Source organism: Salmo salar, chromosome 16, assembly GCF_965601325.2.
Source record: "Salmo salar chromosome 16, fSalSal1, whole genome shotgun sequence".
Taxonomy (NCBI): Eukaryota; Metazoa; Chordata; class Actinopteri; order Salmoniformes; family Salmonidae; genus Salmo; species Salmo salar.
In genome coordinates this window covers 55,677,392-55,695,840 of record NC_138306.1, presented here as the reverse complement: position 1 = coordinate 55,695,840, position 18,449 = coordinate 55,677,392, and the positions used below count along the sequence as shown (strand labels likewise).

General features: G+C 43.5%; 1 protein-coding gene across 14 annotated transcripts in view; it reads left to right on the top strand.

Annotated features, from left to right (window-relative positions):
- The window catches only part of ephb3b (eph receptor B3b), a 120,175-nt gene extending 103,338 nt beyond the window's left edge, over positions 1–16,837 (top strand). For 11 of the 14 annotated variants that reach the window (XM_045697419.2, XM_045697416.2, XM_045697418.2 and 8 more), the window contains 3 exons: positions 197–396; positions 5,937–6,092; positions 8,968–16,837. In XM_045697419.2, the coding sequence (XP_045553375.1) occupies positions 197–396; positions 5,937–6,092; positions 8,968–9,076 (465 nt within the window). In that variant the 3' untranslated portion in view covers positions 9,077–16,837. The remainder of the gene's footprint in view (positions 1–196; positions 397–5,936; positions 6,093–8,967) is intronic. The other 3 variants (XM_045697425.2, XM_045697429.2, XM_045697427.2) reach the window with 1 other exon arrangement.
- Positions 16,838–18,449: the final 1,612 nt, after the last annotated feature.

Below are 18,449 nucleotides of genomic sequence, written 5' to 3'. Positions count from 1 at the left end.
TTCTATTCCTACCTCCTATCCGTTCTCTTTCTCTTCCTACCTCATATCCCTTCTCTGCCCAGTGATCACCCTATCCTTTGTATGCCTCTTCATTCAAACCCTTAATTCCCTAAGAAAATATCTGACCCAGGTCTGATTCTAACCCACTCTTAACGCAGATCTCTCCTCTTCTCTCTTCCCCTCTTCAACCCTCCAGGTTATAAACGCAGTGGAGCAGGACTACCGGCTCCCCCCGCCCATGGACTGCCCCACGGCGCTGCACCAGCTCATGCTCGACTGCTGGGTCAAGGAAAGGAACCTCCGGCCTAAGTTCTCCCAGATCGTCGCAACGCTGGACAAGCTCATCCGCAATGCCGCCAGCCTCAAGGTGGTCACCAGCAGCACGCACTCTTCCGGGTAAGCCTATCAGCTATCACAACCAGTCTGCCACATCTCAGCCTAGTTAGCAGATACCTCAATCTGGTGCTAGTAGGATTGCACAACTCCCCAAATCCACAGGATTTCAAGAATACCTAGAACCTTGGAATATTCCATCCAGGATATCTAGAACCTTGGAATATTCCATCCAGGATATCTAGAAAACCTGGGAATTCTGGGAAAGCTTTGGGACCCTATGTACTGGTTTGAAATATGTAGCCTGCATTTCATCTTACTTCAATCATACCACAGGTCCACAGATGACGCAATCTCAATCGCACTCCAAACTGCCCTTTCCCACCTGGACAAAAGGAACACCTATGTGAGAATACTGTTCATTGACTACAGCTAAGCGTTCAACACCATAGGACCCCAAAAAGCTCATCACTAAGCTAAGGACCATGGGACTAAACCCCTCCCTCTGAAACTGGATGCTGGACTTCCTGGACTTCCTGACAGGCCTCCCCCAGGTGGTAAGGGTAGGCAACAACACATCTGCCACACTGATCCTCAACACTGGGGCCCCTCAGGGATGCATACTTAGTCCCCTCCTGTACTCCCTGTTCACCCACGACTGCGTGGCCAGGCACGACTCCAACACCATCTTTAAGTTAACTGATGACACAACAGTGGTAGGCCTGTTCATCGACAACGATGAGACAGCCTATAGGGAGGAGGTCAGAGACCTGGCAGTGTGGTGCCAGGACAACAACCTCTCACTCAATGTGAGCAAGACCAATGAGCTGATCGTGGACTATAGGAAAAGGAGGGCCGAACAGGCCCCAATTAACATCGACGGGGCTGAGTTAGAGCGGGTCGAGAGTTTCAAGTTCCTTGGTGTCCACATCACCAACAAACTAGCATGGTCCAAACACACCAAGACAGTTGTGAAGAGGCCAACACAACACTTTTTTCCCCTCAGGAGACTGAACAAATGTGACATGGGTCCCCAGATCCTCAAAGTTCTACAGCTGCACCATCGAGAGCATCCTGACCGGTTGCATCATCACCCGTTATGGCAACTGCTCGGCATCTGACCGTAAGGCGCTACAGAGGGTAGTGCGTACGGCCCAGTACGTCACTGGGGCCAAGCTTCCTGACATCCAGGACCTATATACTAGGTGGTGTCAGAGGAAGGCTCAAAAAATTGTCAAAGACTCCAGTCACCCAAGTCCTGGACTGTTTTCTCTGCTACCGCACGACAAGCGGTACCGGAGCGCCAAGTCTAGGACCAAAAAGCTCCTTAACAGCTTCTACCCCCAATCCATAAGACTGCTGATCAATTAATCAAATGGCCACCCGAACTATTTACATTGACACCCCCCCCCCCCCCTTTGTTTTTACACTGCTGCTACTCGCTGTTTATTATCTATGCATAGTTACTTTACAAATTACCTTAACTAACCTGCACCCCCGCACATTGACTCGGTACCGGACCCCGTGTATATAGCCTCGTTATTGTTATGTTATTTTCTTGTGTTTCTTTTAGATTTTTTTAAAACTTTAGTTTGTTTATAAAATATTTTAATTTTACTCTATTTCTTGAACTGCATTGTTGTTTAAGGGCTTGTAAGTAAACATTTCACGGTAAGGTGTACCTTACCGCTGTTGTATTCAGCGCATGTGACAAAAACAATTTGATTTGATTTCTCAATGCAAATGCTGAATCAACAGTAGGTCTTACAAGGAAGTTCTTTGACCGATGGCTTCACAATGTCTAGGTTTTTAGCCACATTCCTCTGTCGTGTTTGTGGAAAGGGGGGGGGGGGTGACCTACCTTTTTGTCCCTGCTTCAGGAGAGTGTGAGGGGGAGGAATGGGGGATCTGGAGCTGTAGTTATGGCGATGGCCGGGAAGATTAAGTGAGAGTAATTAGCTAGAGTAAGAGCGAGGCAAAAAAAGACAGGAACACTTTTAATTAGCTGCTAACGAGATTTTAAACGGCCCAGCAGAGAGGTGTGCCCCCCCCCCCCCCCCCCACCGAGCCTAATGAGGGAGGAATGAGTGAGAGATGAGCTGCCGTGATACCCGGCATTGGTGTTAGCGGTATGTAGCGGTAGCTAGGCTACGTTTGATTGGTGAGTTGTTTCAGTATATACAGTACAGGTGGAGGTGTGTGTGTGTGTGTGTGTGTGTGTGTGTGTCGTGGTGTGGGGGTCAGGGGGCTGGGCGGCCGTTCTCAAGATTAGGGAGGAATTTTTTTTTTTTTTTAATGAGCATGGCCTTATTTCTATTATATTGGATCTCTGTTCATTCATAATCCACACTCAACTCCATGTAACATTGATAGGTTTAGGCTACTACATCATTCTCACATCATTTCCCTGTACCCATCATGACGTTGCTACAACCTAGCCTATGAATGACAGTTTATAACGTAGGTGCAAAGGTTGAGAGAACATTTGTAGTAATCCAGGTGACAGACAGTAACACACTCTTGCCTGCATCTAGCTGATCTAGGGTGGAATCATTAGTCCAAACAGTTGTCTTTCTTCCATCTAAAACGAGAGTTTGGACATCCCAGTTTCATTCCATTTGCTTCCGTTTAAGAAATGTTTTACAACAGAATTGGTAGTATGAATGATAGTCTCAGTCTGTATTAGACAGAACACCGCCTGTGTGGAAACCAACCTGTGGTTACCTAGGTTACCCTAATGGCTCACAGTAAAAAACAAACATTTACTTTAGTCAATTATTAAACAACATTTAAGAAAAGTACAACATGTCTAAAGATTACTTTTTTCAACATTGCCTGCTCCCTATTATCCTCACTACTCATGCCCCTTTTCATGACGACTCTAATAGCCACTGAGTGAACCAGTGCTAGCTAGTAACAGCCCAGAATATTTAAGCTAGCCAAGACCAACAACTCCACTCAGCTACAAGTAGTGAGTGGCGTTACAAAAGGACTGTAAACAAGTTTAATGTCTTACCTTTGATTGAATGTTTTCCACACACCGGGTCCCCCACATTTCCCACTTTTCCACACCGAATAACCTGAAGCCATAGGGCTCATCTCACAGGCTCCATTTCCCTACGTGGGAGCATTGCGAACCGTAGGTCAGGATTTTTGACCTGGCTACATGTCCATTGAAGAACACAGCAGATTTTCGGGAATGTTTTGTTATTTCTGTTTAAAGAAAAATTGACAACGGAGTTGCCTCTTTTATAATGGGGGTCAATAGGAAAGAATTTTGTTTTTTCCCAATTTGTCGGTGTGGTCGAAGGGCATTCCTTATTATTACGTGAATAACGACTGGGACTATCACCCGCCACACACATCTCGCTTTCATAGCAACCATACAAACAGCATCATCACATCTACGCGCTCTCCTCCTCTCACATTTTCCTTTTACTTGTGGACTTCAGTGTAAAACACAACAGCTGTCTGTTAACAGCCGAAAATACCTCTCCAAGCCAAACTTTCATACCATAACCGCTACACACAGCCTACATCATTGTCACCATATTATCTAATGCCATAGTGAATGTAGCTTCTAGAGCTAACACGTTAGTAAACCCACAATCCAATCTATGTGTACAATCACGCAGTACAGTGTACAGCAAGCAGTTTAGCAGTTACACCGGCGAGCCCCAGTGGTAGTAAATGAATAAAACCGAAAGCTTACCTTGACTTTTAAGAATTGAAGTGTTGGATAGCCAGCTAGCTAACATAAATATTATTTCTCTCTGTTTGAGTCAGGTTGTTGAGTAGCTGCATTAGCTAGTGTAAGGGAAAGTGAAACTAAAAGAAAAAATACAACAAAAATATTTATCCTCTCCCTCTCTCTCTCACTCTCCTGCTTCTCCTTAATTTCTTTGGAATGAATTTGCTCAAAACTGTTCAATATTGTCAATAATTCCGCTCCAGCCATTACCACAAGCCCATCCCCCCCAATTAGGTGCTACCAACCTCCTGTGGAGGACATCCTCCAGATGCTGTCATAATTACTGTGTAAGACTATGGAAGGGGGTGAGAACCATGAGCCTCCTAGGTTTTGTATTGAATTCAATGTACCCAGAGAAGGACGGAAAATTGCTGTCCTCCGGGCTAAACCATGGTGCTACCCTACAGAGTGCTGTTGAGGCTACTGTAGACCTTCACTGCAAAACAGTTATTTGATGACGTGAACATATTTAGTATAGTTTTATCTAAAAAGAAGAACTTCTTTTATGAAATTCACTGAGTAGGATGGTCCCCCCTTCCTCCTCTGAGGAGCCTCCACTGGTGTGTGTGTGAGTTTCACAACTCACCCTGAAGACAAACAGTTTCCCAGTAGGAAACAGGTAACCAAAAACCGTCTTCCAGTAGGAAACAGGTAACCAAAAACCGTCTTCCAGTAGGAAACAGGTAACCAAAACGGTCTTCCAGTAGGAAATAGGTAACCAAAAGTGACCTTCCAATAGGAAATAGGTAACCAAAATGGTCTTCCAATAGGAAATAGATAACCAAAACGGTCTTCCAATAGGAAATAGGTAACCAAAAACCTTGATGAAACACCAGTTGAGGAGTATCCACTCAGATGTGTACCCCTCATAACATCAGACATAATATCTTAGTGGCCTCTCCCAGTAGAAAAACTTCTAGCCTGATCCCAGACCTGTTGGAAAGACCAGGCTAGACAGCTTCCCCTTCAACGCAAGGCTTCAGAGAGTGGCTAACAATGGTCCATTAAGAGGGAACTGTGTCTGAGGGTTAATGGCAGCTAGCCCCAACCCTCTGGGCCCTGAAGCACAGGCCTTATTAAACTTCACTCCTTCTATCCATCTGCACTACTCACCCCTTCAATGGAACCTCTGTAGCCACTTTTAATAACTTGCACCCTCTCTTTTCTTTCACCCCCCTTATGAATCTAATGCCATCAAATGACAAGGATCAACAGAGCAGAGAATGGACAGAGAGAGAGAGGAAAGAGAGAGAGAAAGTAGTCCTCTTTCTACTCCTCTGTTTCTTTCTGTCCTTTTCTTACCCCCCCCCCCCTCCTTCATTCACCCTTGCACTCGTTCTCTCTTCTCGAACTTCCACTGCTGTTTATATACATGGCAAGGTAGCCCCCCGATCTGTGACATCAGTTAGGCGTGGTTGGGTTTTTAGAGAGTCTGAGAGCCTCATTGGGTGTTAACAGCTGTATACACACACGCACACAGGCACACACACACACACACACACACGCACATACAAACGTGTTGATATTACACAAGCATCTCCATGATGTCTGGGAGATTATTGACGAGCCGTTTTTCCACCTCTGCCATATTGTGTTGCTTTGGTCGTCACGCCAAAGAGAACGCACACCGGGTGTGTTTGCGCCAACGTCTCCGAGCCTCCAAGCCAGTCTCCAACGGTTACGTCGGGCAGCTGGGACAGTTGACCTTTGACCCTACAGGGGCGGCGAGGGGGGGGGGGGTGGCGAGAGGGAGAGCGAGGTGGCGTTTTGGGGGGGTGAGGTTTCGTTGGTGGTGGAGGCGAGGCGTGACCTTAACCCTCTTTCTCTCTTTTGTGTCCCCCCCCCCCTGTAGGGCGTCGCAGCCCCTGCTCGACCGGTGTGTCCCTGACTACACCACCTTCACCACCGTGGGAGACTGGCTGGATGCAATCAAGATGAGCCGCTACGGCGACAACTTCCTCAACGCCGGATTTGCCTCCTTCGACCTCGTGGCCCAAATGACAGCAGAGTGAGTGAAGAAAGAGTCGATTCAGATAGTTGTGTTCAAATGGGGTCATTGTCACGGTCAGACAGCAGAGTTATTGGTTGTGGGGGGGGTGTCTAAAAAGAGTTGATTCAATTGAATAAAATCTGGTTGGCTCTCTGCAGTGTGAATCAGGTCAGAGTTGGTTTCAGAGAAATTCCTGATACACTTCGAATTGTGGCACATAATGGAGGCTGTTGTTTTCACTGTGTTCACTGTGATTTGAGTGAGAGACCATCAGGGATAAGATAACACTACTCCAGAGCTTGACCCTGAGTGGCAATACAAGACAAGAAAAAGCACAACTTCTAGAGGCTCTTCCTCTTCCTGGAGAGAATTAATGGAGTGTAGTAAGGACCAATCGTGGAGCGTTTAAATTAATAGGTAATCAGGAAGGGACCAATAAAAGGAATCCATTCTGGAGCAAACACAAAATAAAGCCTAACAGGAAGAGCACAACGTACTCTTCCTGCCTAGTGCACGTTACCTCACGACGCCGTCCCTTTCAGCAATAAGGACGTATAGTTGACCCAGAATTCGATCGCGTTCGTAAAAGAATGCAACGTTTTGAAAACACTTTGCGATACAAAATTAAAATGAAAAGTTTCTCATTGTACAAGTCCTGGTAGTCCCTCCCTGTTTCAGTCTGTTTTCTTCCACTTAAGTCCTAATGAACACAACCCTGATTTCAGAGCTAGGTTGGCACGCTATTTATGTAACAGGAAATGTGTGTCAAAGAGGTCATGGAAATGGGGCCAGTTATGATCAAATAAAGGAATTAGGATAATAATGATTAATATATCATCCTCGTTAGGTGGATAATAAGGGGATGGATGTGGAGGTGATTTGTTTCAATTTGTCAGGCTGACAGGTGTGCTGTACAGTGGCTCTCTCTCCTACCCATAATGGCTAGTAATTCCTCTAATGGTGGTTCATTTATCATCATTTTATCCTCCGTCGCTGGAGTGATGAGGGATTGCGAAGGGAACAAAAACACAATTTATTTATGCGAAATTGCTGCCATGGACAGTGCTCTATTTTTGAGCCTGTGTGTGTGTGTGTGTGTGTGTGTGTGTGTGTGTGTGTGTGTGTGTGTGTGTGTGTGTGTGTGTGTGTGTGTGTGTGTGTGTGTGTGTGTGCAAATGGAGAGGACGACGGAAACGTGCAGACAAGCAGAGGGCATAGTGTCTGTGAAAGAGGTGGAGTGTGTGTGTGTGTGTGCGTGTGTGTGTGTGTGTGTGTGCGTGTGTGCGTGTGCGTGTCTTTGTCTGTGTGAGCGGAGAGTACGCAGACAGGCGCTGGGTCCTCGTGGTTTGCTAATCGTTCCTCCAGACGCCGACCGTGGTTTGCTCTCTCCTTCGTTATCGGCATTGGGAAAACAAACGAAATAGCGGAAAAGGGAGTCCCTGTGATATTATTCCTAGCAATCCGGTACATGAGGCCTTTTGAGTTAAAGCAACATCACTGAGACGATTAGATTACACTGTCTGACTGACGCCAGCCAAACAGGTGCAGCTTTTTCTTTCACAGCAGCCATTCTAAAACCATTCTTTAATAAGGCTTCTGTGTGAGTGTCAGCGTTTTCATATTTCCTCCATTGCATCTCACATTTAGGAGTGAATTCTCCCTGTCCTCTTTTCAACTACGAAACAGACAATTAGATGTTTTTCAGCGCTGACCTGAATGGTCAAAAGACCAATTAGTGTGTGTGGGGGGGGGGGGGGGGGATCTGAATTGTGCTGCCTGTCTAAACGCAGCCTTACAGAAACAGACCGTTTACAAGACTGTTAAGACAAGTCAAACTGGGTGACTGCGATTGATTGATTACAATTATGGATTGCTGACTGTTCTCTTTGAGTCTTGTCTTTCAAGACTGCTTTGCCATCGAACTAACGAATCACCATGAAATGACCAACCAGTTGACTCACTGACTGTGTAGACTAAATGATTCACCACGAAATGACCAACCAGTTGACTCACTGACTGTGTAGACTAAATGATTCACCACGAAATGACCAACCAGTTGACTCACTGACTGACACACTAGTCTGTTATATCATTAAGTGATTAGCTACAGACTGACTGGTTGACTCGCTGACTGACTAGTTGACTCACTGACTGACTAGTTGACTCGCTGACTGACTGGTTGACTCGCTGACTGACTGGTTGACTCGCTGACTGACTGGTCGACTCGCAGACTGACTAGTTGACTCGCTGACTGACTGGTTGACTCGCTGACTGACTGGTTGACTCGCTGACTGACTGGTTGACTCGCTGACTGACTGGTTGACTCGCTGACTGACTGGTTGACTCGCTGACTGACTGGTTGACTCGCTGACTGACTGGGTGACTCGCCGACTGACAGTTTGCTGCAGGAGTGACTGATTGGCTACTGAAGGACTTCCTCTGCTTGGTTCCTTATTAATAAGTAACTGGCTGGCTGTTTGACTGGCTGGTAGACAGGTTTTAGTGTTGGCCCACAGTAGCGGAAATCCCCGTGTAAACATTAACCTCCCTTCCCCATTACCGCCCATTACCCCCCGCCCACCTGCCAGGATATTGAAGTATGTTACATCTGGCCCAGGTATAGGTGCACAGAGGAGTGTCACCATTTTGTTGTCATGATCTTAGCAAGTCATTGTATTAGTGTACACAGAGTACTGTTAAGCTTCCACTGTTCCCACAGGGTCCAACTGTATGTCCTCTAATGTAAACATTTTGGGAAGCCTATTGGGAAGCCTATTGGGAAGCCTATGTCTTAATGTTTGATACAGCATACATCTTCAAGACTATGACATGATTGTATTACTGTTTATGTCTGACCCACCTCTCCTTCTCTTCTTTACTCCACTCTACTCAGAGATCTTCTTCGGATAGGAGTGACATTGGCAGGCCACCAGAAGAAGATCCTAGGCAGCATTCAGGACATGAGACTACAGATGAACCAAACACTGCCTGTCCAGGTCTGAGATGGACCAACCAGAGAGACAGGACAGGAAGGAGAGGAACTGTGCCAGAGAGAGAGAGAGAGAGAGAGAGAGAGCCAATGGGAAAACCCTAGCTGCCTGACCATCTCAGCCAATCAGATGAAGACAAACCTGGCTTGCAGTGCCTCGAAGGGACTAGACGTTGTTTCTTCTTCTTCTGTCTTCCACGCCAATGTTTCCTGTTGTGTTCTACGTTATTAGTCCCACGTTTTGACAAGATTTAGCTGAATGAATTTTTGTAAAAAAAAAAACAAAAAAAAATGTTTCTAAAGAGAAGAAATGGAACCCATAATCCCATGCGTGCCTCACTTGGTCCAGTGTGGGGTGATCGTTTGCATGCGCGCGTGTGTTTTCTTGAGGATGGCTGGGACTCAACCACTCCCACCCCACCCATCTCCTTGTATCCTGAACTTGGTCATCCTCCTGTGAAAACCAATCTCCTTGAACCTTGACCCTAACATCTGTCGGACAGCCCCCCTGACGGACATTAAAGTTGGAAGTGGACGAACACTGTTTGAGTATAAAAATACAGAAAAAAAGCTGAAAAAGTGAACAAGCGTTCGCACACAAAAAAAATAAGTGTTTGGACACAATAGATGAATTCCCTCCCATGCTACAACTTGTTTTATTGTGTGTGTGTGTGTGTGTGTGTGTGTGTGTGTGTGTGTGTGTGTTTGTGTGTGTTATTCCCCATCTTCATATTGAAGGTGTATTATTATGCACAAGGCCACTGAGAAGGACGTGGAGGAGAAGTGTAAAGGGTGAAAGGTCAGAAGATCACCAAAGGTCAAGAGGTCAAATGAGAGCATCTGAGATGGCCGCGCTAGTTTGGCCCAAAAGTCTCCGACAGACCTCTTTCTAAGACGTAGGGGAGAACATTGGCTCATATGCCTCATCAACTGTGTCTGTCCTACTACAATAATTGTCTATTTGTTTTTTATCAGCCCTCCATTTAGATTTTCTGTTCCATAGTTATTGAGGTTTGTGTTTCAAGATAGTACTTCCTGTTGGCTGGTCAGAGTTTAGTACTTCCTGTTGGCTGGTCAGAGCTAAGTACTTCCTGTTGGCTGGTCAGAGCTAAGTACTTCCTGTTGGACACTCTCTGTGATGTCGGGGAGCTAGGCGAGGACTGTGGCAACATACCTGACCGACCGGCCTTTTTGTGTGTTGAGTGTGTGTGTGTGTGTGTGTGTGTGTGTGTGTGTGTGTGTGTGTGTGTGTGTGTTTGTGAATGCGAGAGTGTAACAAGTTGCACACACATACTGTACAATGCAGCTTCAGCTATATCCCCACTGTGGAGAATTAGCGCATGAACTGAACAGTGACAAGGAGCAACAATTATATCGGAAACAGTTACGCTTTATTCTGTGGACAAACTGTTAATGTTTTTATTTTATTGAAATACAAAAATGTTTTGGAAATATACACTATATGCATCCACAATAGAGCAGACACACGTAACTTTCTTTTTACTTTTATCTGGATGTTAAATTAATCCAAAAAACTCGAGTTTAATTTCTCTACTTTCCACCCACTGTATTTATTTCTCTCCCCACTTGGACAACAGGCCATTTGAACTGTGGACTTATTCTAAAGAACGATGAAGAGGAAACAGATGTTCCAAGAGAATTCAGCAAATGAATTAATGATTATAAAAAAAAATGCATATAAAATTGGATATTGTATTTTTGTTGTTGTTCTAAACAGCCTGTACATGTTTTGTAACAAAAATAAGATAAATAACATGAAAACAAAATGGAGTTTGATCAACTGGGACAGTGTTATTGTGAGATGTCATTTGATTCCAAGTGAAATGAGCAGATAGAGAGAGACTATTTGGAGAGAGCAGATAGAGAGAAAGCAGATAGATAGAGAGAGCATATTTATATAGAGAGAAGATAGAGACAGCAGATAGAGAACATAGAGAGAGCAGATAGATTGAGAGAGCAGATAGATAGAGAGAGCAGATACATTTACATGTTTTAGTCAGATAGATAGAGAGAGCAGATAGATAGAGAGGGCAGATAGAGAGAGAGCAGATAGAGAGCAGGTAGAGAGACAGCAGATAGAGATAGCAGATAGACAGAGAGCAGATAGAGGGAGAGCAGATGTAGAGAGAGCAGATAGAGAGAGCAGATAGAGTGCAGATAGAAAGTGAAAGCAGATAGAGAGCAGAGAGAGAGCAGCTATAGAGAGCAGCTAAAGAGAGAGCAGATATATATATAGAGAGAGCAGATATATATATATAGAGAGAGCACATAGAGATAGAGAGAGAGCAGATAGAGAGAGAAGAAAGACAGAGAGCTGATTGAGAGAGAGCAGATAGAGAAAGAGAGCAGGTAGAAAGAGAGCAGGTAGAAAGAGAGCAGCTAGAGAGAGCAGCTAAAGAGAGAGCAGATATATATAGAGCGAGCAGATGAATAGAGAGAGCAGATAGATAGAGAGAGCAGATAGATAGAGAGAGCAGATAGAGAGAGCGAGCAGATAGAGAGAGCGAGCAGATAGATAGAGAGAGAGAGCAGATAGAGAGAAGAAAGACAGAGAGCAGAAAGAGAGAGCAGATCTAGAGAGAGAGAGAGCAGATAGACAGAGAAGAAAGACAGAGAGCAAATAGAGAGAGAGAGCAGATCTAGAGAGAGAGAGCAGATAGAGAGAGAGCAGATATAGAGAGAGCAGATAGAGCGAGAGCAGATAGAGAGGGCAGATAGAGAGAGAGAACAGATTTAGAGAGAGATCAGATAGTGAGAGCAGTTAGAGCGAGCAGCTAGAGAGGGAGCAGAGAGATAGAAACCTGATAGATAGGGAGCAGATAGAAAGAGAGCAGGTAGAGAGAGCAGATAGAAAGAGAGCAGGTAGAGAGAGCAGATAGAAAGAGCAGATAGATTGAGAGAGCAGATGAGAGAGAGACCAGTTAGAGAAAGAGCAGATAGACAGAGAGGAGATAGAAAGAGAACTGATGTAGAGAGAGAGCAGATAAAGAGAGCAGATAGATAGAGAGCAGATAGAGAGAGCAGATAGATATAGAGAGATCAGATAGAGAAAGAGCAGATAGAGAGAGCAGATAGAGAGAGAGCAAATATATAGGGTGAGAGAGAGAGCAGATATATAGAGTGAGAGAGAGCAGATAGAGAGAGAGAGAGAGAGCAGATAGAGGGAGAGAGAGCAGATAGAGAGTGCAGATAGAGAGAGAGAGCAGATAGAGAGAGAGAGCAGACAGAGAGAGAGAGCAGATAGAGAGAGAGTGCAGATAGAGAGTGAGAGAGAGCAGATAGAGAGCAGATAGAGAGCAGAGAGAGAGTGAGAGCAGATAGAGAGAGAGCAGATAGAGGGAGAGCAGATAGAGGGAGAGAGCAGATAGAGAGAGAGCAGATAGAGAGAGAGAGCAGACAGAGAGAGAGAGAGCAGACAGAGAGAGAGAGAGCAGATAGAGAGAGAGAGCAGATAGAGAGTGCAGACAGAGAGTGAGAGCAGATTGAGAGTGAGAGCAGACAGAGAGAGAGTGCAGACAGAGAGAGAGCAGATAGAGAGAGAACAGAGAGTGAGAGAGCAGATAGAGAGAGAGAGCAGAGAGAGCAGTCAGAGAGTGAGAGCAGATAGAGAGAGAGCAGATAGATAGAGAGAGAGCAGATAGAGAGAGAGCAGATAGACAGAGAGAGCAGATAGAGAGAGAGCAGATAGAGAGAGCAGATAGAGGGAGAGAGCAGATAGAGAGAGAGCAGATAAAGAGAGAGAGCAGATAGAGAGAGAGAGCAGATAGAGAGAGCAGACAGAGAGAGAGAGCAGATAAAGAGAGAGAGAGCAGACATTTAGGGATTGAAGAGGAATAAAAATAGAGAGTGTGGAAGGGAGAAGTAGCGAGTAGTTAGGGACAGCTGCAATTAGAGATGTTTTGTGCATAGGTTGGAGCATTTCAAGGGGTTGTAAACCGTGGTTACCCTGTGGTTAGACCATTAGAGGTATACATGCTGCTCTAAACAACCTCACTCTCCCTTCAAGTGTATGTTTCAGCGTTTCCGTTCAAATTCTAAAGATGGCCGCCAAGGATAGATTTTTTTTTTTTAGCTGTACCATCCCTTCGCCTCAATCTTTCATCAAGAGGAGTATATTGCGTAGTTCTATGAAGTTGTCAGTTCTTGTCTTTCATACACCTTTATCAAAATGAAACTTCAGGACTACCCTAAATGCAACCAACAGACGATGGAGATTTTCACTGTGTTTGTACATCTACAAATTGTTCCGTTGTACCAAGCTGTACCTTTACCCCAAGTCCTTCAAAAAAAAGGGGCCAACGCCCTACTCACCCTGTACAGCTCTGTGACAGTGACCGTTCTCAATGCAACCGTTAGGTGCAGAGATGGAGCGCCATTAGAGAAACCTTAAAACGACAGGGCCAATACCGGAACTCCGTCAGGGGGCTCGGTGTGTGTGCAGCTCAGCGACTGGGCCCTCGTCCGCTGCTGTCAGACAAGTGGCCCCTTCAACCTGGTCTCAGGGGTAGACGTAACATGGTAAATGTAAATCCAGAACACTCTAGTTAGTATGATTTTTCGTATGGTATTTATTCATTTGTGGATGTCCATCATCCATAACGTTTAATATGTTACGAATTGCAGTTATTTGTTGCTAATGTTAGCTAAATGGCTAACAATAAAGTTAGTTAGGTGGCTAACAATAATGTTAGCTAGGTGGCTAACAATAAAGTTAGCTAGGTGGCTAACAATAATGTTAGCTAGGTGGCTAACAATAAAGTTAGCTAGGTGGCTAACAATAAAGTTAGCTAGGTGGCTAACAATAAAGTTAGCTAGGTGGCTAAAGATAATGTTAGTTAGCTGGCTAACATTAGCTAGGCGTTAGGATTTAAGGTTAGGGTCGGTAGTTGTTTTGAAGGGGAAGGGTTAGTTAACATGTTAAGTAGTTGCAAAGTATCTAAAAAGTAGTAAGTAGTTGGTAATTAGCTAAAATGCTAAATTTTTCCGTGATGACATTTGCACACGCAACCTTTGGGTTACTAGACGTTTGCGTTAAACATCTACCTATCCACCCCAACCAGACCCTACTTTAGTTTTTGCCTTAACCAGTAACATTCTGTCTGATGTAATCATACCAAATGTAACATATGATACTTATTCTGGGTGTGCCGGATTTCAGTTTACTATGTTACGTATATATTCTATGAGACCCGGGCTGACCCCTTGGACTCAGCTTGTCAGAGTGATTAAATCAGCGGCCAATCTGCCACTCCGAGACATACATTCACAGAACAGTGCAGACATATGGCCAGCCCGGACTAAGATTATTTGTCTTTATTTCATGCGCGGGCTGCAATCATTCTGTCGGGACTCTGCCACTCTGCCTGATTAGTACAGTGCGGGGACCAACAACCTTGGCCTGGAGACAGGAAGAAATCAGGCAGAAATCATGGAGCACTCACTGTAAGATGTCAGCGTTTTAGTAAGAATGTAGTGGGGTTGAGGGCTGAGGGATGGGATGTACCACCTGTATGGGGAGGGGTGGTAATTACAGTGCTACCCCCCCTCACACAGATTCTCTTCCAGACTGTCTCTGAGCTGTCTGGTTGGAGTTGATCAATCCAATATGTGAAAAATATTAGCTCCTGTGTTTAACGGTAGTGTGATGTACAGTAGTGTCCATGAATCAAGTTTATTTATCTTTTTGTCTTTCCTTTGAACCTTCTGAAAGCCATAAAGGATATTATGCAAAAAAATATCATTATTTTGATTTAATTTTAATCTTATTGTAGCATTGAGGCACAGTACAATACTGATAGTGATATCAATAACATTCTCAAAGTTTATCAGACACAACTTTCCAAACCTTAATATGTAGATGAAGGCTATCAGAGAGGTGGCTGTGGGTTTTCAATCAATCAATCAATCAATCAATCAATTACATGTATTTATGAAGCCCTTTTTACATCAGCAATTGTCGCAAAGTGCTGTACAGAAACCTAGCGTTTCATGTGTATATGAGCTGTTCGCCGTTTAAGCAGGAAGACATTTCTGCCTGCTTGAACGACGAATAGCTCAGATACACATGAAAACATGAGATGACTCATCGATTAGAGCAACGCTCAAAGATACACAAATACGATATGACATAAAAAATAAATAATGGATGAATCCTTCCTTTTAAGGCCAGATCGTTCTTCAAAATGTTCAAACGTTCATAGATGACCAACAGGGTCAAAGAGTAACCACAATGGTTATAGATGGTGCAACAATATAGTGATTATTTAACTAAGCAAGTCAGTTAAGAACACATTCTTATTTACAATGACAGCCTACCAGGGAACAGTGGGTTAACTGCCATGTTCAGAATGACACATTTTTACCTTATCAGCTCGGGGATTCAATCCAGCAACTTTTCAGTTACTGGCCCACCGCTCTAACCAATAGGCTACCTGCCACCCCTAGGTTATCTGCTGCCCCATTTGAAAAGTACAAATGGCTAGAAATCAATTTTCCATGATGAGTGAGGTACACATGCTAAGTCAGATAATACATTGACTTCATTGAGATCACTCAGTTTTCCTAAAAAGGAAATGTGTATTCCATACTGCCTAGAGATGCAGTAACACGGGAATATGAATCTATCTGTGATCAAGAGAGAATAAAAACATACTGGGGATTGCAATCACATAGTCGCTTACCAACATCTCAAGCCTAAATATTCCTCCCTTTCTCCCCATCTCTCCTCACCCAATCAGCCAACCTCCACCGTTTAGCGACAAAAGAACAAGACACAGGTGATGAACATGAAACTGAACGGGGGGGAGGTTGAACAAAAATCATGTTTGACATGTTGATTCATGAAAAAAATGGCAGCTCTGAGTTTGATTCATGAGAAAAAGCTTGGTTGAACTGTTCGTGAGTTGCACATGCAGGTGCTAGGTCTTGGGTTATGCTCCGGGGGGGGGGGGGACAAAAAAGCTGGACGTGAAGTGATGAGCTCTGATGATTTAAAATGAAATCAAATGTAAAAAAAAAAATGTATTGAAAATGTATTTTGTACACTTTAAGGAGACATTCCTAACAGATGTTTAATGCGTATGACTTCACATTGTGACATATCATTATCTTATGTTCTTGTTGAATCAGATCTTACTGACCTGTATTTCTGCTTAGTGCTGACATGTGAATAGAATGGAATGTGTGTGTGTGTGTGTGTGTGTGTGTGTGTGTGTGTGTGTGTGCGTGCTAGTATTATCATGTTCTACTGAAGTAATCCAATCAGAAGAGTCTATACATTTATTGTAGATCCCCAGTATCTATCTCTCTCTCTCTCTGTGCCAAACGCCCCCATCTCTCTGAAAGTATAGGGAGTTTACCCTCCTCCCATTCCTCTAACCATAACATACTTCAACCAATCCTATGACTTTATACCTCCAACCTTTTCCTGTAGTTTCTTTTTTTTCCCAGACATGTTCTTTCTACATCTCTCACTGTTTTATATACATATATACATTTAAATAATAATAATAATATGCCTGTTTCTGGTCACTTTGCAAATCCAAAAGGAGGAGTGAGATGTTTAGTGAAACCTTTACATGTATAGTGAAAGGAAAAGGAAGACAAATATTGAAATGGTTTTGTTCCTCTCTGAAAGTTTTGAGATGTATTTAATGACAAAAAAAAACTAATTGATTAAAAAAAAATGATGCTTTCTTGTAGAAATATTTTTTAAAGACACTTTTTTGCGATTAAATTATTTAAGAAATGTTGAGTCTTTTGAGTGGTGTGATTCATTTTTATACACATTTTATATATTCATATACTACTGTATATTTTACCAGTCTTCTTTTTCTCCCACCAAGGCAAATATTTTCAAGCATGTAAGAAAGAAAGTTTAAGAAATCACAGCTATATGTGTACAACATAATTTAGACTGAAAAATAATTTTCTGAAAAATATCAATTTGGTAAAGAACTTAACAGCTGCCGAGAACTTGCTTTTTATTTTCCTCTCAGATTTTTTGTTACTGTCTTTTAATGTTCTGTTGAAGGCAACTCGTTCCAGACATTATACAGTATAAACACATTTCTAGCACTTAGGTTTTCAAAATAGTCTTAGTTGATAGTCACAACAGCAGCTCATGTTAAGATAGTGATCAGCATGAAAACGAACACACGCCCCATTCCCCAGCCTACTGGATAATGATTTACAGAATTCATTCACTTTAATGGTCCTTCTGCTATCAACTAGTGTTAGCGTGATGTACAAAATAAAATATAAGGTGTCCATATTAGGATATCCTCTGTTATAGCAGGACCTTCAATCTCAGCAAGACTTACATTACTAATATATTAATATTACATTTTAGCAGATGCTCTTATCCAGAGCAACTTACAGTAGAGTGCATACATTTTCACATACTGGCCCCCTGTTGGAATCGAACCCACAACCCTGGCGTAGCAAGCGCCATGCTCTACCAACTGAGCTACAGCGGGGAACATAGTTCAGTAGTTAGTTCTTGTTCTCGACCCGGGATCAATTCCTGAATCCACATGATGTAGAATATTAAAAATTGGATTTCATATCTGATTCAGACACTAAATTGCGTGGTGGAAGAAATAGGAAGAACATTGCAGCAACAGTAACATCAAACCACTGATCTCTACACTGGACAGGCATGGCAACTGCATCAGACACACACACGTGTCAACTCCTTATATCTCTTAATATACTGAACAAAAAATACAAATGCTACATGTCAAGTATTGGTCCCATGTTTTCATGAGCTGAAATACAAGATCCCAGAAATGTTCCATACGCACAAAAAAATATCCTTATTTCTCTAAAATTTGGTGCACAAATTTGTTTACATCCCTGTTAGTGAGCATTTCTCCTTTGCCAAGATAATCCATCCACCTGACAGGTGTGGCAAGTCAAGAAGCTGATTAAACAGCATGATCATTACACAGGTGCACCTTGTGCTGGGGACAATAAAAGGCCGCTTGGCATTGGCATGTGGCCTTTTATTTCAATTGGCATGCTGACTGCAGTAATGTCCACTAGAGCTGTTGCCAGAGAATTGAATGTTCATTTCTCTACCATAAGCCGCATCCAACGTCATTTTAGAGAATTTCACAACCACAGATCACGTGTATGGCGTCGTGTGGGCGTTGCGAACGTAGTATGGACAGGCATAAGCTATGGACAAAGAACACAACGAGAAGCTGAGGCCCAATGTGAGGCCCATATCTGTGAGCAACAGATACATATCTGTATTCCCAGTCATATGAAATCAATAGATTAGGGCCTGATGAATTTATTTCAATTGACTGATTTCATCATACGAACTTTAACTCAGTAAAAATCTATGAAAATGTTGCATG